At 43.6% G+C, this 26,595-nt stretch overlaps 1 protein-coding gene across 13 annotated transcripts in view; it reads left to right on the top strand.

The window, feature by feature from the left end:
* The window catches only part of B3GNTL1 (UDP-GlcNAc:betaGal beta-1,3-N-acetylglucosaminyltransferase like 1), a 130,291-nt gene that overhangs the window by 17,379 nt on the left and 86,317 nt on the right, over positions 1-26,595 (top strand). For all 13 annotated transcript variants that reach the window (XM_044938750.1, XM_044938751.1, XM_044938752.1 and 10 more), the window contains exons 4-5: positions 1,825-1,889; positions 25,793-25,858. In XM_044938750.1, coding sequence (XP_044794685.1) covers positions 1,825-1,889; positions 25,793-25,858 — 131 coding nt within the window. The remainder of the gene's footprint in view (positions 1-1,824; positions 1,890-25,792; positions 25,859-26,595) is intronic.

The raw sequence follows: 26,595 nt of genomic DNA, 5'->3' as shown, positions 1-26,595 counted from the left end.
GATTCAGCTCTAGCTGCTAATCCATCCCCAGGGGTCAGGAGGCAGGCCCCTGCCTCCCCTTCTGTGCTTTTCCTTTGCTTGCTTGTTATACCTGTGGTTCTTTGAAATCTGTGACAGTCCCACTAACTGGTTTGGGTTGGCCAAGCTTTAGGGTTAACACTGGAAATTAAGGTGCTACCTCACATGATAATAGCCAGACACAGCTCTGGGTCATACCCTTTGACGCCCTGCGCGAGGGCCGCGGTCCATCCTTGTGGCTGCAGTGCGATGTGCTCCAGAGCGCGGCTGAGTAACAGGAGGGACCTGCTTTCTCTTCCTGCTCCCCTTACTGCAGAAAATTGGGGAGCACCTGGGATGAGGCCTGGGGCAGACCTTTGCTGGTGTCCCCTGGGACGGCCACAGTCTTCAGGTCATCTCAGCTTTGAGTCAAAGGGATTTATTGTTTTAATTCTGCACACACCTGTTGTGCTTTGTGTGACTTTCCAGGGTGGCACCAAATCTAAGTGTCTCTGTAATGCGATTAGGGTACCGGAACCTCTTTTCTAGGGACGTGGGAATTGTGCCCCTCAAAGGCCCCTTGGCTCCTTCTTTGGGACTCAGTGCCTCCTCTAACCTGCCCTGCCCTCGGCATGCAGACCGGGCCTGCTGTGTATTGATTTCTGCGCTCTGTTCCTGTTCTGAAGCCTTTCCTAGCTGCCCTCCCTGCGAGTGCTGTCTGTGCTCCCCATGCGGCTCACTGCCCAGTCCATCACTCGGAACCTCATTCTCTGAATTTAACTCGTGTTGCCTCTCTGACCCCCTCTGCCATGGTCTCATCTCCTCTCCATAAGCCTCCCTAGTGCTTCCCACCGTTCATTTGGCACCTTACATAGGTTTTCGGTTACCTCTCTTTCCAACTCAGTTGTAATCTCTTTGAAGATGAGGATTTTAAACCATTTATTAAAATGTAATATCCATGTAGGAAAGTACACCTATCATCACAGTACAGCTCAGTTGTTTTTCCACAAACTGAACACACCCTGCAGCCAGCTCCCTGAGGCAGAGCTGACCTCACCGGCCCTGGAAGCCCCCCCATCCCTGGGGCACCGCTTCCTTGATTTCCAGGCACAGGTGCATCTGCAGCCTTGGTGCTCCACGTGCCGTCCCGGTGCTCAGCAGTGCAAGCGGCGCCAGCTCTGTGTGCGGCCAGGATTTTCATACACGTGGTCTATTTTCTATTCTGTGAGGGGTTCTTGTGCCAGTCATGTCTTGGTGAAGTTGGGTCTGTACCTCCTGGGGGAGCTGGGGGGTCCCAGGACATGTAGGAAGAGTAGACACTGACAGGGCCTGTAACTCATCCCTGGAACACGTGTTCAGTGAAATCTGTGCCCATGAAGCGTCCAGTCCAATGAGCTGCTTCTACCAGCCGATCTCTCGGCTGTGTTTGTGGCCCCATCTGTCAGGTAACTGTATCGTGACTTTTATCAGCAGAGGCTTTAGAGAAAGTGTTTCTGCCAGTTCTATTCAAGTCCTTCCATTCAGGGACATTGTAATTTTGTGTTTTAAAAATACTCCCCAGGGTTACATTAGTGCTGTGCTGGATAGATGTTTGCTGGCTTTATTTTCCTTCTGTGAGCACATTCTGCCTTAACACTAGTACTGGGTGGACTCTTGTCTGTCATCATTATATTTACTGCATCAGTTTCATCTAAATTGGTCTGAGTTTTTACTTGGCAGTGAGGAGTGTTCCTAGCTTTCCTACCGTGTACCTCGCAGTAAGTTTTATGCAAGAGAATCCACTAAAACTGAGTTCTAAAAGAGCTTTTCCTTTTCTCTTTTAAACAGTCGGATATTCTAAAAATCAAGCAGTAGCACAGAGCTCAGGGTCTTACCTTTGCTTCTTGGATGCGGTAAGTAACTGTTTTATTTAAAATGTCTGACTGTATGTTGGTTCAGTAATTAAGAGATATTACATTTTAGTGTAGTTCTTTAAAATCATTGTTCTAATATGTTGCAATCAGTCTCTAACGTTGGCAAGTTGTTTCTGTGTAACTGCTGTAGCACCTGTTGAGGGGATTGATTTTTGATCAATGGGGTTACATAAAAGCAGAAAATTGCACAACAGAGAAACATATAAACAAAGTGAAGATAAACTAAGGAGATGTTGACAGATAACAATACTTAGAAGATTAATAGCCTTTAATAGAACTAATTCATGCAAGTTGGTGAGAAAACACAAAGAGTAATGAGTAGTAGATAAACAGAAAAGGACAGGAGTGGAGACTTTCAGAGGCAGATATGCAAGCAATGAGTTTTAAAGATGTTACATCATTTGTGATCAAACACAAATTGAATTAGTTTGGTGCTATGTTTAAAAATGAAATTTAATCGTGTAGTGTTTGGAAATGCCATGTGAACTGGTAGCGTTGACAGCATAATTTTGCATTTTGTGTTAAGAACTTTAAAAAGGCTTATGCTCTGGACCCTGAATTTCACTCTAGGTATCCTTGAAATTCTGAAAAAGATATATGTACAAAGAAGCTCTAGTGTTATTAATTATAATGGAAAATTAGTTAATGGAAACAAGTTAATACTGGACAGGAGAGTAATGATGAATTGAACTGTGGTCAGTCTGTATGAGAAAATTACTGTAATGTTCATAAAGAATTTTTAATAACATGACAAATGATGATTGTGGGTGAAAAAAGAACCCATGATTGTATGTGTTGTGTATACTCATGTGTAGATTTTCTCTTTAGTGGCACTCTGAGAACATTTATCTGTAGGCAGTCTTCCTTGGGCCCCTCCAGGCCTGGGGGCGCAGGGTGGGCTGCACTCCTTTTGTCTGACCTCTGGCCCTGGGGCTCCTTTTCCTCTATTTCTGTTTGTTTCATTTCTTTGATTTTTGATCTTTGTGGTTTTGCATCTGGATTCATCCTGGTGCTCCACCTCTGACACCTGATATTGGACCCTGGCCTCCATACTTGCAGCCCTTCACTTTTCTGAAGTGCAACGTAAGACGGTTGTTTTCTTCTCATGACAGCTGTGTGGTGTCCCGTAGGTTCTGAGCAGAAATCTTAGCTTATTTTCCAGTGTCCATGGTAATTCCTTTCCCTCTTTGTGAACGTAGGTCCCCGGGTCTCAGGGGCACAGAACTGGATGAACCCTGACCCTGGGTTCAGGACACATCTTGGTTGCTGGGCCGTGCATCCATCTCCTCGTTTGTTTCTGCGCCCATGTCTCTTTTGCTAACGCTCAGCACCCATAATCCTGCCGTCCAAGACTAGTGCTAACTCCTGCTCCAACCTTGTTTACACTGCCTTCCACTCCTGGCGACCACCACACAACGCCCTGTCCCCACCCGCTGCTGAACTTTTTGGTGTCTAAGCAAATCTGAAAAAAAAAAAAAAAAATTAAAAAATTTTAGTTGTATTTAACTTTATAAAAAGGGTACCAGGCTGTATAAAATATTTTGGAACTTTGTAAACTTATATTGTTAAGGTCCATCCATATTGTTGCACGTCATTGTAGTTCATTCTCTTTTGTTTTTGTTTTTTAATTGAGGGAGAATTTATATACAGTGAAATGCAAGATTTTCATTTTGCATCAAAATGTGAAAATGGTGTACAAAATGAGCCACGTGAGGGTCCTGACACCCGTACACACCCCTGTCACTCACAGTCGAATCAGAGCAGACGATGATTCCATCAACCAGAGCTGCTCCCAGACAGGCCACGCGGTGTGGGCACCTGCATTTAGCATCCACACCACATCGTGGGCGCCTGTGACTGCAAGTGCTGGCGGGCTGTTCTCTGTTTTAATCAGTGGTGTGAAGGTGCCATGCTGATCATGCTACCACTGGTCAACATTCAAGCAGTTACTAGTTTGGGTTATTTTAATAAAAGTGCCATCACCATCACGATGAAAGCGTTCCTGTGGGTGTGTGTTCTGTTTCTCTTGGGAAGATAAAAGGTGCGGGGTTGAAGAACCACAGGTAAAGGGACCTGCCGGGGCAGTGTGGCCCTGTCTGCTCCACATTCTCCCAGCACTGATGAGTCAGCCTTGGCTTCAACCCCTCTAGCAGAATCGAAGTGCATCTCATTTGTGTTCATTTACATTCCCTGATGGCTAGTGATGTTGAGCACCTTCTCATCGCTTTACGGGCCATTCATAAATCCTTTTTGGTGAGATATCGAAATCTTTGCCCATTTTTTAAAAAAAATTGGAATGTCTTATTGGTTGTCAGTGTTTGGTATGTATTCTGGATACAAGTCCTTTGTCAGATACCTGCTTCCTGAGTATTTTCTCCCCATGTGACTTGCCTTTTCATATTTTAATGGTGTCTTTTGATAAGCAGAAGTTTTAAATCTTGATGAAGTTCAAATCATTGATTTTTCTCTTTTTATAGTTAATTTTTTTTATCTGAGAAGTCTCTGCTTACCCCAAAGAAGTTATTCTCTTGTTTTCTTACTTTCATATTTAGTCCCATGATCCACCTTGTGTTCATTTCTGTGTCTCCTGTGGTAGGAAGCAGGGGTTAATTTTTTCATATGGATATTAAGCGGCACCAGTGCTGAAGAGACTTTCTTTCGTGCTTGTATTGCCCCGGTGCTTTGTTGAGAATCAATTGGCCGTGTCAGTGTAGGTTTGTTTCCAGACTTTCTGTTCCGTTCTGTTTCTCTATTGTCTGCAGCTCATTCATTCGTCTGCTGTACAACATTCCACTGGGCAAGCACACTGCGCGTATTCACCCATGCTCCCACTGACGGGCACCCGGGCCGTTTCCACGCTCTTGCCCTTGTGCATAGCTGCTGGGGACGTTCTTGCATGCACCCCCTGTTGTACACACATGAGAGTTCCTCTGGGGTTCACACCCAGAAGTGAGTGCCCAGGCCTCAGGGGATGAGCAGTTTATCTACAGGGGAGGAGCTGTGCTGCTGCCATGCGGCTGGAGACGTTGTCCCTCCTGGCAGGTCACTGTGGGTCCCGAGCCTCCCCAGCTCTGGGTGCCCTCAGGCTCTTCCATCTCGACCAGCAGGCGGGAGCAGACTGGAGCCTCACTGTGCTTTGATGTGTGCGCCCTGATCTCGAGCCATGGTTGGCATCAGCCCACGTTGATTGGCCCTGTGGGTTTCCTTTCTTCATGACGTGTGTTTGCATCTTTTTGCCCACTTCCCTTTCCAACTGCGAGGAAAGTTGTAGGGATAGTACAGAAAACTGTTTTCAAGGCCAGCATCGCTGACCTGTTCCTCATCATCCCTGAGCCCGTCTGTGTGTATTTCCTGTAAACAAGGACATGTCCTCTGACCCAGAGCAAGGACGTCCTGCCAACAGGTGGCTGACCCTAGTGCCCACCTCCCTCACAGTCACCGAAGGGCCCCAGAATCCATGTTGCCTTTACCTGGGAGTCTCTCGTTTCCTCATCTGGAACATTCTGCAGGCCCTTACTGACTTTCTTCATCTTGATGTTTTCAGAGATTCCCAGGCACTTTTGTAGAATACCCTTTAAACTGAGTGATGGTGTTGGGCCAAGTGTCTGTCCAGAAATCTCAGAAGGGGCAGTGCCTTCTTCTCATTGCCTCCTTGGGTACCTGTGATTTGTGCCCCAACCCTGATGAAGCCCACTGGTCACTTAATGAAGAAGGCATCTCCTATGTGGGATGGCCCACAGGGCCTCCTGCAGAGACTTCTCCTTTGGCCTGGCCTTCCTTGGACAGGGGGTGTGGGAAATGGGCCTTGGCCCCCTGAGCATGTGCTTTCCGGAAGAAGATGGTTGTGGTCTCCAGTGAACATCTGGCTTGAGCGTGACCAGTGTGTTCTGTCTCAGTGCAGGAGTGATGCCAGCGCCGCACGACCACAGCCTGTGTCAAAATGGACCGTTTCTGTAGGAAGATTGGGTTCACGAGGCCCCTTTGCTGGGGCTTTGAGGCTGTATTTTGACTTGTTAGCTTCCTGGGATGCAGTCTGGTGACTGTGTCTGGATTCAGAACATATTTCATTAGGAGCAATAGCATAGCTGGAGGCCAGCTCCCATGCTGCTCCTGGACCAGAGCTCATTCATTCATCAGATCGGTACCTGGATGTGCCAGGTACATCAGCAGGTGCAGGGCATACAGCAACAGAAAGACAGATGGAGACAGCACAGGCCAAAGCTCAGGCAACTTCAGGCCCTGAAGTCGCTGCCTCCCCAGCCTCCCCTGTGGGAGCAGCTGCTGTGCCTCCGGCTCCCACATCCCCCACCCACTACCACCCCGGGCCCTGCCAGCTTTGTCTCTTTCTCAAGTACTTGCGTGGCCCACCATCCTCTCTGGCTTCTCAGTGATACGCTCACCCCTCTGCATATGGTGGGACCTGCCTGCATCTGGGATGTCCCTGCCCCTGCACTTCAGTTCTGCACGCAACATTTATCACCTTCAGTGCTGCATCCTTTATTATCATCTTTGTTTGCCTTCCCTCGTAGAATATCAGCTCCACACCGGAGGGAGTAGGGCTTGTTTCTTCCCTGATGTTTCTGAAGCACCTGGAACTTGGCAAATAGTAGATATTAATAGATGGTTGTGAAATGAATTAGTGGGGTTTGGGTTTATGTGTTCAATATAAATGGTTACATTAGATTGAATTAGTTACTTCTGTATACTTACCTTGGAACCCAGCCATCCTGTTGGCTGTCATTTCCATGGAGAGCGATCTTGAGTGTGTTTACAGATGGATTTTCGGCGCCCATCACTGTGGTGCAGCGGTTCAGAGAACGTGCTCTTAGTAGCCGTTACAGACTGCTGCCTGGGGCCAGTAGTGCCTTTCTAGTGGGTTGGAAGGGCCACCCGGGGCAACCTCAGTGTCACTCCCAGTCCCCGATGTGTCCAAGGATATTCATCTTGGAGAGAAAGTGAGTCACACAAAGATCCCAATTGTCTCAGAGGGTGTCCATCAGCAGTGTTTCTGGTGAGTGGGAGGTTGATGCCCATCCCCTCATGGGAAAGTGATGTCCTCAGGCACAGTCCCTCCAAACCTGAGAGGCAGAGCACAAAGCTCAGGGACTCAGGGACTCGCCCCAGAGGGAACCCATGCAAAGCAGGCCTGGCGTCTCCCGCGAGGGCTTGAGGGCTCCGTCTACAGCCTTCAGAGGACCCACACTTTGTGACCTGGGCACCGCCGTCAGGAAATAAATTCCTACTTAGAAGGGGGTGTCTGTGTCCTTTCCTAAACATATGTTTTGCATTTGCTTACATCATCTTTGATTTCTTTCATCAACATCTTGTGGTTTTTCACAACACAGATCATGTACATATTTTGTTAAATTTGCACCAAAATATTTCATTTCCTTTGGAGCACCTGTTCATGAACATAGCATCTCTAATTTCTGTGTTCATTGTTAGCATCTAGAAATGTGATTATTTTATCTGTTGATCTTGCAGAACTCACTGGTTCTAGGTTTTTAGAGTAGATTCCTGAGGATTTTCTAGATGGTCAATTACATCATCTGCAGACGGTGGGCAGTTTGATTTCTTCTCCTCTGATCTCGAGGCCCTTTTATTTGCCTTCTTGCCTCATTGCTCTGGCTGGAACGTCTGTCGCTTCTGAACTGGGAGGAAGCACCAGCCTTTCACGTTGCATGTTGTCTTCCATTCCTAACTTGCTCAGAATTTTTATCTTGTGGACAGGTGTTGGATTTTGTCACATGCTTTTTCTGTATCAGTTGGAATTTGTTGGTTTTTAAAATATGGTTGTTACCAAAGATTTATAAGATTTTTTTCCATCTTCTTGGAATTTGGGAATTTTTCTCTGTGTGTCAGGAATCATTTCTGGAATGTGGTGAGCTCTTTTAAAATGCAGACTCAAGGTTTTTTTCAGATGAAATGAAATTTTCTGTATTGGCTGTTAATTCCTTCCTTGTACCTTGTTTCTTCCTTTGGATTCTGGTGTTTGAATGCTGGGTCTTATCATTTGCTCATTGCCCTCTTGATTTCTGTTTCTCTATAACTTTGCATTTTATAGTTTGACCCTCCAGTTCATTTACTTAGTTGTGAGCTGTGACCACCTGTTTTGTCTTCGCCTTTGCTGTCAGAAGTTAGATGTATACTTTCCATTCCTCCATGTCCTAGGGCACCTTTGAGAGCTCTTCTTTTTTGTATCTTCCTCCAGCAACTCTAGAGGACTGCCGCTTTGTTTTGTGTCCTGGGTCCTCTCAGGTTCATTAATGGTTGTTTATGGCTCTCTGCTCCATTGGAGGCCAGACCACATGGTCCAGGGACCATGGCAGCAGGCGAGCCAGGAGGTGTGGGGCCTCCTGTCCTGGGATTGAGCCCTTCTGTCCATGGGTGGGTAGTCTCTGCTGGGTCTGGGAGAGACCTGTTTCCAGATGTCCTATGTTTTTGGCCAATTCAAAACCCAGCTCTCTCCCAGCCTCAGGGGTGAAGAGAAGCTTAATCATTTGGTGTCCCTTTTCCCCATTCCTCCCAGCAGCTCTGCAGACCTTCCTGGTGTGCCTGGGCATAACGGCCCTCCCCAGGGCATCTGCGGCTCTGCAGGGTCCTGGAGCTTGTGGTCGGTCCTGGGCTGCTGCCACTCTACCCGGGAGTTCCTGTGCCATTGTGGCCTTTTGTTGCATTCTGGGCTGGCCATTTGTTCCAGGAGAGACTGTCCTCATGTTCTTGGCTCTGTGCCACCCTGCCCCCACCCCGTTCACCTTTGGGTCTAAAAGGAGATGTGGGACAGGGGGCCCTGGGCCAAGCTGAGTCCTCCCTGTGCCATGCCCACCGCAGTCTGGCTTTTTTAATTTATAGGATCAGAGAAGGAACTGGGTTACAGAATCTGGTTGGGGGAAGAGGGGTCTTTTAAATAACTGATTTACAGGTGACTGGAAAAGTGATTTCAGCCTCTGTTGCCGTTAAACATTTTTTCCAAACTTCTGGTAAGTGGAAATATTGACTGGTGTAGATATTAGTGGTTTGTATTTCTATTTCCCCTCCAGTTCTTCCCTGCACTTGTGGGGAGGGGGAGGAATGTGGACACAGGAGGGAGAGAACTGAGTGCCTCCCGCCATGTACCTCCTGGGAGTGGAACTCGAGGCCACGCACTTTACTTTGAGGTTTCTTGAGAGCAAAGCTTTTGACCACAGGGCATGGTGGTTACCACAGGGCTACTGAATAATGTTATTTTCACTATATTTGGAATGGCATCCTTGCCAGTAACTTATTAAATGCAGATGTTGCCAACAGAGTGAGGAAGTTTGTTTCTCCTGTCTCTACAACACATGCCACCTTACTTTTTAAAAAAATTTACTGAAGTATAGTTGATTTACAATGTCGTATTAATTTCTACTATACAGCAAAGTAACTGTATATTTATATATATATATATTCTTTTTAATATTCTTTTCCATTATGATTTATCACAGAATATTGAATATAGTCCCCTGTGACCACCTGATTTTTCTGTTTGACTTGCCAATTTTAGTATGGGATCATTCAGAAAAGAATATTATTATCAGCTAGAGAGAATCTGCTACAACTTTAGAAAACAGTTGAGAAATGTGCGTTCAGGTCTGGAACAGGTGGAGGCTGCTGCTTTCTAGGTGTGCCACCTGGGAATTTCAGCTCCACAGGTAAGGGTTGCTGCCCCTTAACCCCAAGCGGAAGACATGTTGCTTGGAAGCCCCAGGAAAGGGGCAACCAGGCCGGGAAGAGCCAGAGCATGAGACGCTGGGGACCCTCCAGCTCCCGTCTCTTGGCATCTCGCTGTCCCTGAGTCCTCTCCCCTGCCTTATAGCTGCTGGTGCAGAGGAGGTTGTGTGTTTTCATGTGAATATGTTTATAATTGAGCTGAACTTCAGTGGTTTTCACATCAAAGATACTTCTGCCATGTTTTAAAGTTATACTTTGATTTGAAAACCACTGAAGTTCAGCTCAATTATAAACATCTAAACACACCACTCACTTTCCTTTCTGCTCCCCCTTGCCTCTTCTTTCCTTAGAGAAAAATTATGGACTTGGTTGGACCCAAGACCTGAAGGGTATTAGTTAGCTCAGGAGCAGGGCCGTGTGCTTTAGTGATGGCTGTTTCCCAGGAAGCTCAAGCAGCACCCCTGGGAAGTAGATTAGGACCTTGGTTTATTGAGGTGGGGGAGGAAGGGGTGACCCCTTATTTAATGGCAGCTGCAAATTGGTAAAGATCCATGTGTGTAGAGTCTTCTACTTCTGTTCTTTGAAAGAAGAGATAGTCCTTATTCTTAACACTTCTGTTCAGAAGGGTTTTTCTTGAACAGAGGAAAGACATAAAAGAGTTGAAGAAAGACCTGAGAAATCTTGGCATTCTTGCTACTTACACTTCCTCAACGTCAGTCACTCGGTGCCCTACATATTCTTGTTTTGTCGGCACCATAACCTGTTGTGCTTGGAAAGCTATAGTTCTTGCCAGGTGCCACCGAACTTGGTGTTTTAAAAGAGAAGATGCTTCAGACACTGAGCTTTTGGGATATTTTTTATTTGTGCAGAGTGTTTTCATTTTAAGGCTTGGGGAAGGGAAGTGACCCAGGTATTTGTTGGGCTGCTGCTCCCCAGCACTGGTTCCAAAACCTGCTGGCCAGGGAGAGAGCCTGTTAGAAACGCAGATTTGGGGCCCGTTGCTGCAGGGGCTCAGACTCCAGGTCTTCTCAGCAGACCTGGCTTTAAGGAGCTCCACAGTGGTTCTTCTGTATCCAGCCCAGATGGCATGCATGTTTCTATTATCAAGTAGGTCGGTGCTGGACCGTGTTGTCCCAGGTGCTTCATCCACTGGGCTCCCGAGGTCTGAGTGGTCATCTTGTCCACTGCTGTGTCTGGCCCTTACTGCCAGTTTCACTGTCCCTCTCTATCTTACCAAACTGTGGGCACTGTGAAAGCAGAGGCCTCTCTGCCTCCTGCAGTAGTGTCCTGGGCCTGGTGGGCACTAAATTCCAAGCTCCTGCCCTGCAGAGCCTACCACCAGGGTGGACTTGCAGAGAAGTGGCAGAGTTGTAAGGAAAGATGGTGTGGATTCCACCCCAGAGAGGGCGCGGTCTGCTCTGCATGCGTGTGCTCTGGGCAGACCAGGACCACGGACAGTGCCAGGCGTGTCCTCCCCCTCCAGACTCCCTCTGCCCGCCTTCCTGCCAATCTCCTGCTGGTCCGAGGGGATTCTTGTCTTTTCTCCCAATTAAAGGGAATTCCTTCCTCCACCCACCCAGTACAGAGCAAGAACCAGGGGCAGGGGCATTGGCAGCACTTAGGTTTTGGGTTCTGTTGGGAGTGCTGTCAGCAGAGGGAAACGCACAACTTGAATTTTTGTGTATATAGTAAAATTGCATGTTTGATTCTAAGTTATTTTTGTGCTTTTCTTATGCTATAATTATAGCTGTTGAAAAATTATATATGCATATAGATGGAGACTAGAAGGGAACTTAGGATGGTGAAAATAGTATGTTCAGAGGATGATGATATTGTGTAATATATAATACTGAGCATTTCTGGTATTCCTGCTGTGGAGCTTGTGCAATAAACCCAGAATTATAATATTTTCGAAAAGTGCCATGGAATGAACTCAGATTCATTTTTTTCTAAACACTGAGTGCACTTTTTGGTGGGTCCCAGCAGCCTCTGTCGATGGTTGTGCATCAGATAGTTGCAGCTTCCGTGCTGTCACAGGAGATGAGTGCACATCCTTCTGCTCCACCATCTTGACCCGGAAGCCCAGCGCTGAGTGTACTTTGTTAGAGACATTATGCTTTAAAAGGGCTTCCCTTGTGGCTCAGCTGGTAAAGAATTGGCCTGCAATGTGGGAGACCTAGGTTCAGATCCCTGGGTTGAGAACATCCCCTGGAGAAAGGAAAGGCTACACACTCTAATATTCCGGCCTAGAAAATTCCATGGACTCTATAGTCCATGGGGTCACAAAGAGTTGGACATGACTGAGTGACTTTCACTCACTTAAGAATCAGTATTACTGGAATAGTACTTACATATAATAAATTACACTCATTTAAGTGTACATTCCATGGGTTTGACAAATGTATACACACATATAAAAGCCAACTTAGTCAAGTTTAGAATGTTTCCGTTGCCATAAAAAGTTTCCTCATGCCTCTTTGCAGTCATTCTCCCACGCCTTGAAGCAACCGCAAATGTGATTTCTTTAGGTTAGTAATCTAATTATATTATCTGTTCTTTTAGTACATTAGGTTTTTTCTCCTGTTCTAGAACTTCATGTCAGAGAAGGCAATGGCAACCCACTCCAGTACTCTTGCCTGGAAAATCCCATGGACAGAGGAGTCTGGTAGGCTGCAGTCCATGGGGTCGCTAGGAGTCGGACACGACTAAGCGACTTCACTTTCACTTTTCACTTTCATGCATTGGAGAAGGAAATGGCAACCCACTCCAGTGTTCTTGTCTGGAGAATCCCAGGGACGGGGGAGCCTGGTGGGCTGCCATCTATGGGGTCGCGCAGAGTCGGACACGACTGAAGCGACTTAGCAGCAGCAGCAGAACTTCATGTAAATGGAATCATACAATATGTACTCTTGTGGTTGGCCTTTGTTGGCTCAGCATATGTTTTTGAGATTTATCAATATTGTTTCTTATACCAGTAATTCAGTCTTTTTATTGCTGACTAGTGTATCCTAATGCATGGATAAACCACAAATTGTTTATCTATATAGTCATCCATTGATGGACATTTAGGTGGCTTCCTGTATTTGGCTATGATGAGTACAGATGCTCTGAAAATTTGTGTACAGGTCTTATCATGAACATATGTGCTCATTTCTCATGGGTAAATATCTAGAGATAGATTGCTAAATGATACAATACATGTACATTTAACTTTGTGAGAGACTACAAAACTATCTTACAAAGAGACTGAATCATTTTACACTCCCACCAGCAGTTTGAGAGACTTCCAGTGGTTTCGTGTTCTTCCAACACTTGGAATTGTCTATATTTTAAATTTGAGCCCTTGTAGTGCACGTGTGTTTCTATCTCATTGTTTTGGCTTTCATTTCCCTGATGACTAAATATGTTGAACATTTATTTGGGTGCTTAGTGATCATGCTGGAGAATCCCAAGGACAGCGGAGTCTAGGTTGCTTCCATGTCCTAGCAATTGTAAAAAGTGCTGCAATGAATATTGGGGTACATGCGTCTCTTTCAACCCCGTAGCAGCTATAGTGATAAAGCTACAGTGTCATTTTATTGAAAAAAAAAAAAAATCAGGTATTGTAAATCTTCCAACTTTGTTCTTCCTTTTCAAAATTGTTTCAAATCTCTTTAGCTCTTTCAGGATTTCTGCAAAATTTTAGAATCAGCTTGTCAAGTCTGCTTGGATTTTTTTATTGAAATTGCATTGAATTTATAGTTCTGTTTGGGAATCTTAATATTGAATCTTCTAATCTATAAACATGGTATATCTGTCAATTGATTTGGGCCTTCTTAAGTTTCTCTCAGAAATATTTTGTAGTTTTCGATATACAGGTCTTACATAAATTAAATAAAATACTTCCCAAGTATTTTATGTGTTTTGGTGCTAACAAAAATGGTTCATCTCCCAGTTTTATTGCTATAAATATACTATTAATAGATTACCTTATTTGTTTTAGTTGGTTTTGTCTTGCCTTTTGTTTTTTTCAATTAAGAACTCAGTGTTTAGTGACCATGGTATCTGTGAGTAAAGACTGCCTCTTTCTCTCTGGTCCACATGTTTTTCTTCTTTGTTCTTGGCCCATTCTGGGCTGGGACACCCCCATGCAATGTCAAATAGGAATAGTTGTGGTGACAGTCCTTGTCGTGTTCAGATTTTTATTTGTTTCATCATTTACATCATGGGGAAAAAAGCACATGTAGAGAGGAGCATAAAACACAAAGGTACAGCTCAGTAAATCATCACACGGCAAATGTTTCTGAACTAGCATAGAAAATAGCCGCCTCAGTAGCACCTTTCTTGCCCTTTCACAGTTACCTTCTTCGTCCTCCCCAAAGCTAAATATTGCCCTGCCTGTTTTGGAAGATTTTATAAGTGGAATCATGTATAGTCTTCCACATCTGGCTTCTCCCACTCTGTGGCTTGTCTTTTCACTCTCTGAAAGCTGTCTATTGATGAATAGAATTCTTTAAGGAGTTTGATTTAGTAATCTTTTCCTTTATGGTCAGTGCTTTTTGTCTTCTTCATGAGTTATTTTCTCTTACCTGAAGGCCCTGAAGTTATTCTTTAATGTTCCAGATGCTTTTTTTTTTTTAACCTTTTCTATTTTGATGTAAACCCCACTTGAAATTGATTTTGCTTATTTCTGCTTAACATATAAACACAGCACATAAGTGCACAGTCTGTTGAGTTTTGAGGAAGTGAACGCTCCAGTGCAGCCAGTGGCCCAGCCCGGGAATGGAACATGGCCGGTGTCACACATGCCCCCTGTTCCTTGTCAGTAATTCCCCTTCTCTTCTCCACAAGACAGCGGAGATACTAACACCGTAAGTTAGTCATTTTGACCTTTATGTGATTCATCATGTGTTCTGTGCCTGCCTTATCTCACACAACATTACATTTTGGAGACTAGTTCACATTATTTTGTGAAATGGAAGTCACTCTTTTTCATTGCTATGTAATATTCCATGATATGAATGTGCCCAGTTTATCCATTCTGCTGTTTGGACATTGGGGTGTCTGAGTAATGTGCCAAGAAACCCCTGTGCTTATCTCTTGTCGCACGTACAAAGGCACGTGTAGGGACGGGACTGGGATGTCCTCAGGTGCCTATGCTCGGTTTTGCTGGTTGCTGCCAGGTTCCCATGGAGGCTGGTCAGTTTGCACTCCCTCTAATGAACAGATATCCTGGCCGATTTGTATCCTTCCTTGCAGCTCTGTGAGCTGACTTCAGCCCAGCGTGAATGTGAGTGTGGCCTGTTTATGGCCTCTGTGTTCTGTCTAGTTGGGTTGTCAATCTGTTCTTTTGTCTGCTGATACAACAGTGTAGCTTTATAGAACATCTGATTTCATGCTATATGTTCTCTTGTTCATCTATGTAGTAGTTGGGACTATTTAAAAAAAATCTTTTTGCATTGGATAGATGTTAGAGTAATTTTGTTCATTTTCACAAAATCCGCTTTGAGTATTTTGATTGGATTATATTGAAGCAATAGATCAATTAGGTGAGAATGGCTTCTTTACAACATTTAGTCTTCCTAACAATGACTATATGTTTGTTGATTTGTTTAGATCTTCTTTAATTTATCTCAGTAGCCATGAGTAGTTTTCATACAGAGGGCTTATAGTCCTTTGTTAAATTGATTCCTTGATTTGATTTAAAAAAACACAGTTTTATCAGCTCTCTTGAGATGCAATTCACATAAAATCCACCCATTTAAAGTGTACAATCCAACGGTTTTTGGTATATTCACAATGTTGTGCAACTGTTACCACAGTCTAATTTTAGACTTTTTCCATCACCACAAAATTAAAGCCCGTACCTATTAGTAATTACCCCTCATCCCCCCAGCTCCCATCTGTGGGCAGCCATAGCCTCCTTTCTGTCCCTGTGGCTTTGCCTGTTCTGGACGTTTCATATAAATGGAATCTACATTATGTGGTCTCTGTGAATGGCGTCTTTCACTTGGCGTGATGTTTTCAAGGTTCGTCATGTTATAGTATGTGTCAGTACTACATTTCTCTTTATTGCTGCATAGCAGTCCTTTGTATGAATATACACTTTATCTGTTTGCTAGTTGATGGACATTTGGGTTGTTTCCACTTTTTGACTGTTACAAATAGTGCTGCTATAAACATTCCTGTACAAGTTTTTGTGTGGCTAGGTGTTTTCAGTTCTTCCTGGACTGGAATTGTTGGGTCATATGGTAACTCTATGTTTAACATTTTGAGGAACTACCATAATGTTTTCCAAAGTGACTATACCACTTTACATTCTCACCAACAATATATGAGAGTTATTTGACCTTTCTTGATACTACTTTAAGAGACATCGTTGTACCTATATATAAAGAAATTATTTATTGATCTTGTATCCAGAAACCTTATTAAATTCATTTTTAATTCTAATATTTCTCTGTTGATTATCTTGGGTTGTTTATGTAAGCAGTCACTTTTCCTCTTTCTACTAAGCCTTGTAACGTTTATTTTTAATGCTTCTTTATTTGGCTGTGCCGGGTCTTAGTTGCAGTGCGCAGGATCTTTAGTTGTAGCACCCAAACTCTTAGTTGGGGCACGTGGGGTCTAATTCCCTGATCAGGGATCAAACCTGGGCCCCCTTCATTGGGAGCTCAGAGTCTTACTCACTGCACCACCAGAGAAATCCCAAGCCTTGTATCTTTTCTTTTTTTTGACTCAAGTCTCCAGTGAATTGTTAAATAGAAATCATGATAATAGGCATTCTTGTTTCCCTTCACAATCTCAGAGAGCTGAAATCTTTCACTGTTAAGCATAATATGTTGTTTACCATAGTTTTTTTTTTTCATATATAGCCTTAATAAATTCTCTCCCAAAAGCCAAAGAAATATAGGGTACCCTGAGACAGAAAAAGTGTACTGGGATTGGGTGGAAATGCTTCAGAAAAGTGTCATTTCTGTTTCCCTCCATTTTAACTGCTCTCCTGGCACTGTGAGCTCCATCCCACTGTGGTCATCACTCACAGGACTTCCATTCAGGATCTCTCCTTCAACTAAATGTAGTAACACTCACCTCTGCAGTAGACTAAAAGATCTTAAATGTCAGGAAGGAGGTCGTGTCTTTAGGGTGATAGTGGTTAGTGCTGGATATAGAATTTTCAAATGTTTTCCCAGTCTATGATAGTCTTTTTACTTTCTTGATAAATTTATACCTAAATTCAGTTCAGTTCAGTTCAGTTGCTCAGTCGTATCCGACTCTTTGCAACCCCGTGGACCGCGGCACGCCAGGCCTCCCTGTCCATCACCAACTCCCGGAATTCACCCAAACTCGTGTCCGTTGAGTCGGTGATGCCATCCAACCATCTCATCCTCTGTCATCCCCTTCTCCTCCTGCCCTCAATCTTTCCCAGCATCAGAGTCTTTTCAAATGAGTCAGCCCTTCAGATCAGGTGGCCAAAGTATTGGAGTTTCAGCTTCAACATCAGTCCTTCCAGTGAACACCCAGGATTGATCTCCTTTAGGATGGACCTAAATTAAAACACAAAATTTTTAACTTTTGAAGAAGCCCAGTTTGTCAATTCTTTTTCATTATTTGTGCTTTTGTTTTCATATCTAAGAATTCTTTGCTTAATTCAAAATAACTAACATTTGTTCCTAAGTTTTTTTTCTGAAGATTTTTTTAGTTTTAGCTCTTACATTCAGGTCTGTGGTCTATTTTGAGTTAATTTTTGTGTGTGGGTAGGGTCTTATTTACCTTTTCCCTGTGGTGATCCACTTGTCCTAGCAGTTGAAAAGACTGTTTTATTCCTGTTGAACTGCCTTGAATCAACTGTAATTGCCAAGGTATCTCTCTATTCTCAGTTATGCTTTACTGATCACTGTGTGTATCTTTAGGCCACCACTGTAGCTTTCCAGTAGTGAGTTTCAAAGTCAGAAAATGTGCAGAAGCTAACACAACACAATTGTGGTAAAGCAGTTATATTCCAATTTTTTAAAAAGTCAGAAACTGTAAGACCTCCATCTATAATATTTCTTCCTTTCTCAACATTTTTTCCATTCTGGATCTTTTATATTTCCAAATGAATTTTAGGGTCATCTTGTCATTTTTACAAAGGAAGCAAGTTGAGATTTAGATTTCAATTATATTGAGTCTATAGGTCAATTTGGGGAGAATTGCTTTGCTGAGGAATTGAGTCTTCCAGTCCATAGACATGAGATGTCTGGTTTGCTTATTAGGTCTTTAATTTCTTTCAGCAGTGTTTTGCAATTTTTACCATACAAATCTTATACTTCCTTTTGTTAAATTTATACTTCAATATTTTGTCCTTTTGATGCTATTGTGAATGTATTATTTTCTTAATTTTATTTCAGATTGTTCAATGCCAATATATAGAAATAATATTGATTTTTGTGTCTTGATCTTATATTATGTGACCTTGTTGAACTTGTTTGTTTGTTTGTTTTTTGAACTTGTTTGTTAATTCTAGTAGTTTTTAGATCTAGTAGTTTTTGATTTCTTAGGGTTTTCTAAATACAAAATCTTATTGTCTGCAAATGGAGGCAATTTTTCTCTTTCCAATATGGATGCCTTTTATATCTCTTTCTTGCCTGATTGCACTGACCAGACAGAAGTCACAGGAGCAGACATCTTCCCTATTTCCAGCCTCAGGGAAAGCATTCCATCACTCACCATTAAAATGTGGCTGCAGGGGTTTTGTAGGTGAGTTTTATTGGGTTGAGAAAGTTCCTTTCTTCCTACTTTGTCAAGAATTTTTATCATGAATGAAAAGTGAAAGTGGAAGTCACTAAGTAATGTCCGACTCTCTGGGACCCCATGGAATTCTGGAATCCAGGCCAGAATACTGCAGTGGGTAGCTCCCTTCTCCAGGGGATCTTCCCAACCCAGGGATCAAACCCAGGTCTCCCGCGTTGCAGGCGGATTCTTTACCAGCTGAGCCACCAGGGAAGCCCAAGAATACTGGAGTGGGTAGCCTATCCCTTCTCCAGCGGATCTTTCTGACCCAGGAATCGAACCGATGTCTCCTGAATTGCAGATTCTTTACCAACTGAGCTATCAGGGAAGTCCATGAATAACCATTAGATTTTATGAAATGCCTCTATGCACATACTGAGATCATCATGCAGTGATTCTTCTTTTTTTTCTTTCAATGTGATCTGTGACATTAATTGGCTCTCAGATAGTAAAGCAACCTTGCATTTCTGGGATAAATCCCACCTGATTATAGTGTATAATCCTTTTTATATGTTGCTGATATTTTGTCAAGGACTTTTTAATCTCTATCCATGTGGGATATTGTTCTGTACTTTTCTTGTGATGTTATTTTCTTCAGTATCAAGTAATATGAGCCTAAAAGAATGAGCTGGGAAGTGATGTTTCCTCTTCATTTTTTTGGGAGACTTTGTAAAGGTGGGATGTTCTTTATTCTTTGAATGTTTATAGAATTCACCATCTGAGTTTGGACTTTTTTGTGTGGAGATTTCAAATTACTAGTTCTTTTTTTTTTTTTTTTTTTTTTACTTCTTATAGACCTATTCAAATTCTGTATTTCTTCAGTCAGTTTTAGTAATTCATATCTTTCTAGAAATTTGTTCATTTCATTTACATTGTCTAAATTGTTGGCATGTAGTTACTTAGAGTACTCTCTCATAGTCCTTTTAACTTTGGTGAAGTCAGAGCTGCTGTCTTATTTTTTCACTCCTGAATCAGTTATTTGTGTCTTCTGTTTTTCTTGGTCTGTCTAGCTCAGGAGTCTACAGACAGCAGCTCATAGGCCAAACCCACTGGCAGCCTGTTTTTGTATAGCCTCTGAGCTAAAATCCTGGTCTTTATATTTTTAAAGTGTTGTAAAAACAAGACAACAACACAAAAGAATATTGACAGAACCCATGTGTGGCAGAAAAGCTAAAATATTTACTATCTGACCCTTTACAGAAAAAGCTTGTTCATCTCCAGTCTAGCTAAAGGTTTGATACATTTGTTGATGTTTTCAAAAGACCAACCATTATTTTAATTGATTTTCTGTTTTTCTTTTTTTTTTTTCCTGCTTCATTGATTCCTGCTATAATCTTTGTCTTCCTTCTGCTTACTTTTGGTTGAGTTTGCTTTGTGTGTGTGTATGGTTGGTTCCTAAGATCTTTCTTTGTTACTTTAGACATTAACAGCTATAAAATTTTCTCCAAGAATTGCTATAGCTGTTTTGTATTGTGTCCTGTTTTCATTTTCATTCAAATACCTCAGAGTATTTTCTAATTTCCTTTGTGATTTCTTCTTTAACCCATTGCCTATTTAGAAGTACATTGTATATATCCATATATTGGTGGTAGATTTCCCCAAATCCTATTTTTGAATTCTAACAATTTTGTGTGGTCAGAGAACACCCTTTATATGCTTTTGTGTGCTGTGGCTAGTCGCTCAGTCATTTCTGACTCTTTGCAATCCTGTGGACTGCAGCCCACCAGGTTCCTCTGTCCATGGGATTCTCCAGGCAAGAATACTGGAGTGGGTTGCCATGCCCTCCTCCAGGGGATCTTCCCAACCCAGGGGTCAAACCCAGGTCTCCCTTATTGCAGGCGGGTTCCTTACCAACTGAGCCACCAGGGAAGCCCAAGAATACTGGAGTGGGTATCCTATCCCTTCTCCAGGGGATCTGATCTTTAAAATTTTACAATCCCTTTTTTGTGGTGTAGTATACAGTCTGTTGTTATAGGGTAGGAGTTCAATAGGTAGATGTCAGCAAGTTGATGTTATTGGGTGGGTGTCCATAGAGAGAAGTCAGCTGGTTGATGTTGTTGGTTGGTGGTGCTCATATCATCTGTAGCTGCACTATTTTGTCAAAGTTATTCTGTCCATTCTTTTTTTAATATATTTATTTTTTTATTGAAGGATAATTACTTTACGGAATTTTGTTTTCTGTCAAACGTCAACATGAATCAGACATAGGTATACATATAGCCCCTCCCTTTCGAACCTCCCTCCCATCTCCCTCCCCATCCCACCCTTCTAGGTTGACGCAGAGCCCCTGTTTGAGTTTCCTGAGCCATACAGCAAATTCCCGTTGGCTATCTATTTTGCATATGGTGGAAGTCATTTGAGCCTGTTCTGTCCATTCTTGATGGTGGGTTCTTGAAGTCTCCGACTCTTGTTGTTGAATTGTCTATTTTTCTCTTCAGTACCATTCATTTTTGTTTCTTTCTGTACCGCTGTTGTTAGATACATGCATGTTTATACTTGTTGATCTTTCTGATGGATTGACCATTCTGTCAGTGTTTAATGTCTCTCAGTTTCTTTTAATGTTCTTTGTTTTAAAGTCTGTTCTGATTCATGTTAGTAAAACTACATCTCTCCTTTGGTTATAGTTTGCTTGGTGTATCTTTTCCCATTCTTTTACTTTAATCTATTTGTGTCTTTGAACCTGAATTTTTGTCTCTTGTAGATAGCTTATGGGTAGAACTTGTTTGTGTGTGTGTGTGTGTGTGTGTGTTTTATTGCAGTTTGACAACTTTTTGATTAGAGTTTTGAATTTATTCACATATTTAAGGTTTTTACAATTGGATTTATGTCTGCCATTTTGCTATTTATTTTCTTTTCTATTTTCTATGACTCATATTATTTTTGTTCCTCTGTTCTTTATTTACTGCTTCCCTTTTAAAAAAATGAAATAGATATTTTCTAGTGTACTATTTGTAATAAATTATTGATTTTTAACTCTTTTTAAATTATTTTCTTAATGGTTGCCTTGGGAAGTCTTTTATTATCTGTTCTTTTGTGTGTTTTTACTTACATGTCCAGTTGTCTTTGTGTATTGGTCATTGTATTTGAATACTTCTCTGTGGAGTTAATTTGAGGCCATGGATGAAAGTTTTTTCCCTCAGAGATTTTCCTCTGCTTCTTCCAGGTGCTTGGGAGAACCACTATCCTGGGACCCTTGTTATCCTGTTTTGAGGCTTCTGGGCTCTTTTAGGCTACATATCCCATTCACCTTTTGAGGAGGTAACCTGCCTTGGCCTGAGCTCAGAACTGTTGTGGGTTGAATAGCAGGCCCCGCCCCCACTCCCAGTCTTGAGCAGACCCCTGGCTCTCATCTCCACTCCCTGCAGCCTCGCAGGGTTACCAGAACCATGGCTCAGAGTTTAGCTCTTTCTTGTAGATCAGTGAGGACTTGCGGGCAGAGGTGGCTTTCTTCCTCTCTCAGCTGATGATTCTCAGGGATTTGGGCCCAGTAGTCCCCACTACCTTGTAACTCTCTGTTTAAGACTCTTTCATTATCTTTGGGAATTGTTTGTGTGCCATTAGCCTGTCATTTCTGCAAGTGGATGTGGAGGCATTTTGACCTGCCTGGGGGTCCTGCCCTGCCATGACTTAGTTACCCAGGCTAAGTAGCAAATCACAGAAGACAGCTTCTCTCAAGCAGACTCGCTTGCCCTCAGTGTCTCAGGCTTCGGGAAAATGTAGGTAGGTCACGTGTGTGAGTCCCTGATGCTGTGCTTTGGAAATCAGCTCTCGGCGTGCAGGTGGGGCTTCCTCTGCTCTCTTCCCTGTCCTTCAGGGTCCTCTGTGTGAAGTGTGCGTCCTGAGGTTGAGGTGTGACCAGGGAATTGCTACCTGTGTCTTCAAATCTTGTCCAAAAGTCAAGCATAAGGAGACTTTACAGAAACCACAACATCGACCTTGCTATCTTCACAGATCTTCTTGGCTGTTATTTCCTTCATCTGCAAGTGGTTCCTCCTGCCCCTCACCCATCCTGGGAGTTGGTCATCCCTGGGGGTCCACAGCCTTGCTCCCTCAAACAACCCTCTATTCAGAAGCTACTGAACTCAAAGATGCAGGTTTCTTTTAACTCAAATTCTTTGACCAGATTAGTTTTTCTCTACCCAACATTCTTATGGTCAGAAAGGGAACAGTGTTTCATCTTGAATTAGTGTTATTTTTATAATACATTAAAATTCTTTCCCCTTGGCTGCCAAGAACATTTCTTACCTGGTAATCATCGTGGAATGTTGCACACTTTCGGCAAATAAATCTGAAGGTTTTGAACCCTCCCTCCTGTGGTAGGGAAAATCTGTCTCCAGATACACCTTGGGATCAGGACACGCAGACTCTGGGTTTTAGTAGTTCATGCTTGATGACCTTTTATATCCTTCCTGTAGGCCCCCTCCTGTTTGCATTGCAGATACCGGCTGACTTTTATTAAAACCAGCTCCTGGTATTGGGTACCAGCTGTGAGCACAGTGATCTCGACCAGAGCGGGCCCCTCCCTGGGATGGACATCAATGAAAGGCAGTGGGATCACAGCAGAAACACATCTGGGCTTGTTATTAAAATATCACATCACTTTTCATAGATAATAAAGATCTTTTCATGCTCCCATCTTTCAGCAAGTTTTTCCTCTTTCAAAATGGTCTTGGGAGAGCAAGTTGCTTATCTATAATCTGCAGTCACTGTGCAGCTGAGACGGTCTGTTACCCTGCTACGCTATCGCTTTTTGACTTGAATGTTTACTCATTGTGTTCATCCTTGACCTTCTCAGCTTGGGGTCAGGGGTGTGTTAAATGTCTCCTGTATTCTCCTTGTACTTGCAGATGTTCACTTTATTCAGACACCTAGCAGCAGAGGTGATGGAAGACTGTATTAGAATGTTCTTGAGAGCTAGGACTTTGGGGGCAATTTTGCTTTTTGTGTAAATCCTTTAGCTGTAAAACTGGACCTGCATTCAAATTTTAATCCTGACATGTAATTGCTATGAGATCTTGAATGGGTTCTGTAGAGATTCCAAACCTTGGTTTCCTTGGCAAACAATGGGGATAATACTAGCTGCTCTGCCTCCAGCTGTAGAAGATGGTGATAAATAGCACACACACAATAAAAGAGTGTTGTGTAAATGGTGAGGTGAACTGAAAATACAATTCCGCCCTGAACAGACACTTCATTTACTCGGCAAATATTGTTGAGGTCCAGCCAAATACAACAGCTGAGCTGGTTCACACACGATACCATTGCCGTGGATGTCTTGGTGTCATTGAGGATGTATGGGAACTAGAGGCCAGAGGCTTGTGGTGGTGTTCCCGGGGTTCTCACCTGAGTTTGGAGGAAGTGGGGCTTGCGTGTATGGTGCTGCTACTGCACAAGGTCCCAGGGGAGGTCATGCCGTGGGCAGAGGCCAGCCCTGACCCTGACCCTGACCCTGACTGTGGCTTCCTCAGCCCTCCCCACTTTCACTTTGAAACACTCCTCACCTAGTCCTGTGCTGACCTGTGTGCCCCTTCCCACTTGTAACCAGGAGTCGGGGCTGGTTTAGGAAACCCTCAGAATTTCTAGGATTCAGCATGAGGCCACCAGACACGGGGTCACTTTTCAGGAATTTGATCAATAGACCTTCCCTTTCAGGGAAATTTCCCTCTTTTGTCTCTGCCCTGCTGCCTTGCTGTACCCTTTGTGGGAGAGAAATAGGCTGAGCTCTAGCATAACTTCTTTTTATTCTCCTCACATCGCACACCCCACCCCCTACCCGCTACCCCAACCACCACTTCAGTTTTCCTTTTTACTGTCTGAGCAGCCAGGGAAGCCCCCCTGGTTTTCCTTTTTAAGATTCCCAGCTGTGGTTGACCACGCACATGCCCACAGGCATGGTCCTGATGGGAGCCCGGGAAGGATTCGGGCCTGGAATAGACAACTCCTCCACTCCTGTTCTGACTGCTTCCTCCCTGCATTTCTGTTCCTGCCTGCTGAGGGCGCCGCTGCGCTTGGAGGGGCCCCTGCCCTGCCAATCGCCTTCTTCTCCCCGTCCTCTCCCTCCTCCTCCCCCCTCCCTGCTCCTCTTTTATCACCTCCTTCCCCCTCCTCCCCACATTAGCCACAAGCTTCCTCTCAGCTTACTTCATCTGCAGTTCATTTGATTAGCACGTTAGCCCATGTGGCCATGTTGAAGAAATGAGAGACACAATGCAGGTCTTTAGTTTATCTCATTGCTCAGTTTAAAGATAAATATCTTCCCAATGACATTATTTTTAGGTCTTCTATTAGGCATATTGGTACCATATTTGAATTTTTATCAATTTAAGGCAGTTTTAAAATTGTGAGATGAAACACACCTATAGAAAAATACACAGAACATACCTGTACACTTTAAAGATTAATTAGTAAGTAAATACACATGTATTTACCTCCCAGCAAGTAACTGCATTGCTAATACTTAAGAGGTATACCCTGATCCCCTCCCTACAAAATCACCACTATTCTGACTTTGGGATTCTAATTTTCTTGCTTTCTTTATGGTAGTTCATATTATATGTATGTGTGTATCTTAAATAATCAGGTTAATTTTGCTTGATTTTGAATGTTAAATAAATGGAGTAATACTACATATATCCTGCTGCCTTGCCTCTTTCCCTCAGCTGTATCTGTGAGATTCACTTGTGTGCGTGTAGCTGTCATTCACTCTCAGACCGCAATGGTATCTGACTGTAGAGATGCACACAATTTGCTTACCTTTGCTGGTCTCTGTGAACATCAAGCTGTTCCCCATTTTGAACAACACTGTGGTGAACATTTCTCTACATCTCTTTGGTGCGTATGTGTAAGCCTTTTCCTGCCCACGGGGTAAATTAAGTTACTGGCTCTCGGGGATCAGAGTCTCCATCTTGCTGGACACGCCCCACTGTCTTCCTCAGACCCATTCCTCCCAGCTGTGTGGTTCTTACTGGAATTGTCCAGCTTCTCACTCATGCTCCACTGCCTCCTGGGCAGCTGAGTTTCCCGGGTGACTGATGGGGTCCTGGGCCACTGGGCAGTGGCTGCACTGCCCGTTCTGGTCTCCTGCCTGCTTTGCTGTCAGGCTGTCTGTCTTCTTGCTTGTTTGTCAGAGTTGCTTCCTGGAGTTTTCTTTTTTTTTTTAATTTATCTATTTTTAATTGAAGGATAATTGCTTTACAGTATTGTGTGGGTTTCTGCCATACATCAACATGAATCGGCCATAGGTATACATACATCCCCCCCTTTTAAACTGCCTTCCCCACGTGCACAACTCTTTTTTTTTCTTTTTTCTTTATTTCAATTGGAGGCTAATTACTTTACAGTACTGTAGTGGTTTTTGCTGCTTTGCCGTCAGGCTGTCTGTCTGCTTGCTTGTTTGTCAGAGTTGCTTCCTGGAGCTTCAAGTGTGTTCTCTCCTGCAGGATGACGTGATGATGCCTCAGAGAGTGAGGCTGCAACACGAAGCCGCTTTGCAACATCCGAAAAGTGTGAGTATGGATGTTTGTGCATGTCTCTACAACTTTTGGTAGAAATGCCATTACAGGTTTTTTAGATTAAGGGCCTTCCTTAGAACTGAGAGAGTCAGTTTGTAGCCAGACTGGCCCTCGGAGAAAGACGTGTGCCCGGGGTGGCCACATGCTCGCGGCTGTGCCCGGTGTGCCCGGTGTGGCCACACGCTCGCGGTTGTGCCTGGTGGCCACACACTAGCGGGTATGCCCAGTGTGGCCGCACACTTGCGGGTGTGCCCAGTGTGCCCGGGGTGGCCACACGCTCGCTGGTGTTTTCCTTTCAAGAAAAATGTGCTTCTTGTTTTGAGTAGCACTTGTTACTTTCAAATGGGTCCAAAGGATTTTTAAATTTATTTTTTGGTTTGGTTTAGTTTTATCAGCATTTTTAGAAGCTGTGTATCTTGGACATGAAAACAGATTGAGAGCTGTAGGGTGTATCAGTTAAAAAAATCTTATTATCTGCATAACCTCAGACTACACTCTCATCTTTAGAATGGCTTCCTCATTGGCCCCCATGAGTGAGGCTCCCCAGGACCCGTCCTCCAGGGCAGGGAGGCTCACGTCCTCCCGCAGGAGCCCCGTGTATGGGAGCATCTCCCACCCACTTAAACTTGGAAGGACATCTCAGGCCCGTGGGTCACTTGCCCCCTTGAAGCTCAGGGTCCAGGGTGGCCCAGACCTGGTGTCTGACCACAGGGCACTGCTCAGATGTCTAT

Source organism: Bubalus bubalis, chromosome 3 (assembly GCF_019923935.1).
Source record: "Bubalus bubalis isolate 160015118507 breed Murrah chromosome 3, NDDB_SH_1, whole genome shotgun sequence".
NCBI lineage: Eukaryota > Metazoa > Chordata > Mammalia > Artiodactyla > Bovidae > Bubalus > Bubalus bubalis.
The sequence above is the reverse complement of the archived record's forward strand: the minus strand, read 5'-3'. Positions and strand labels throughout refer to the sequence as shown.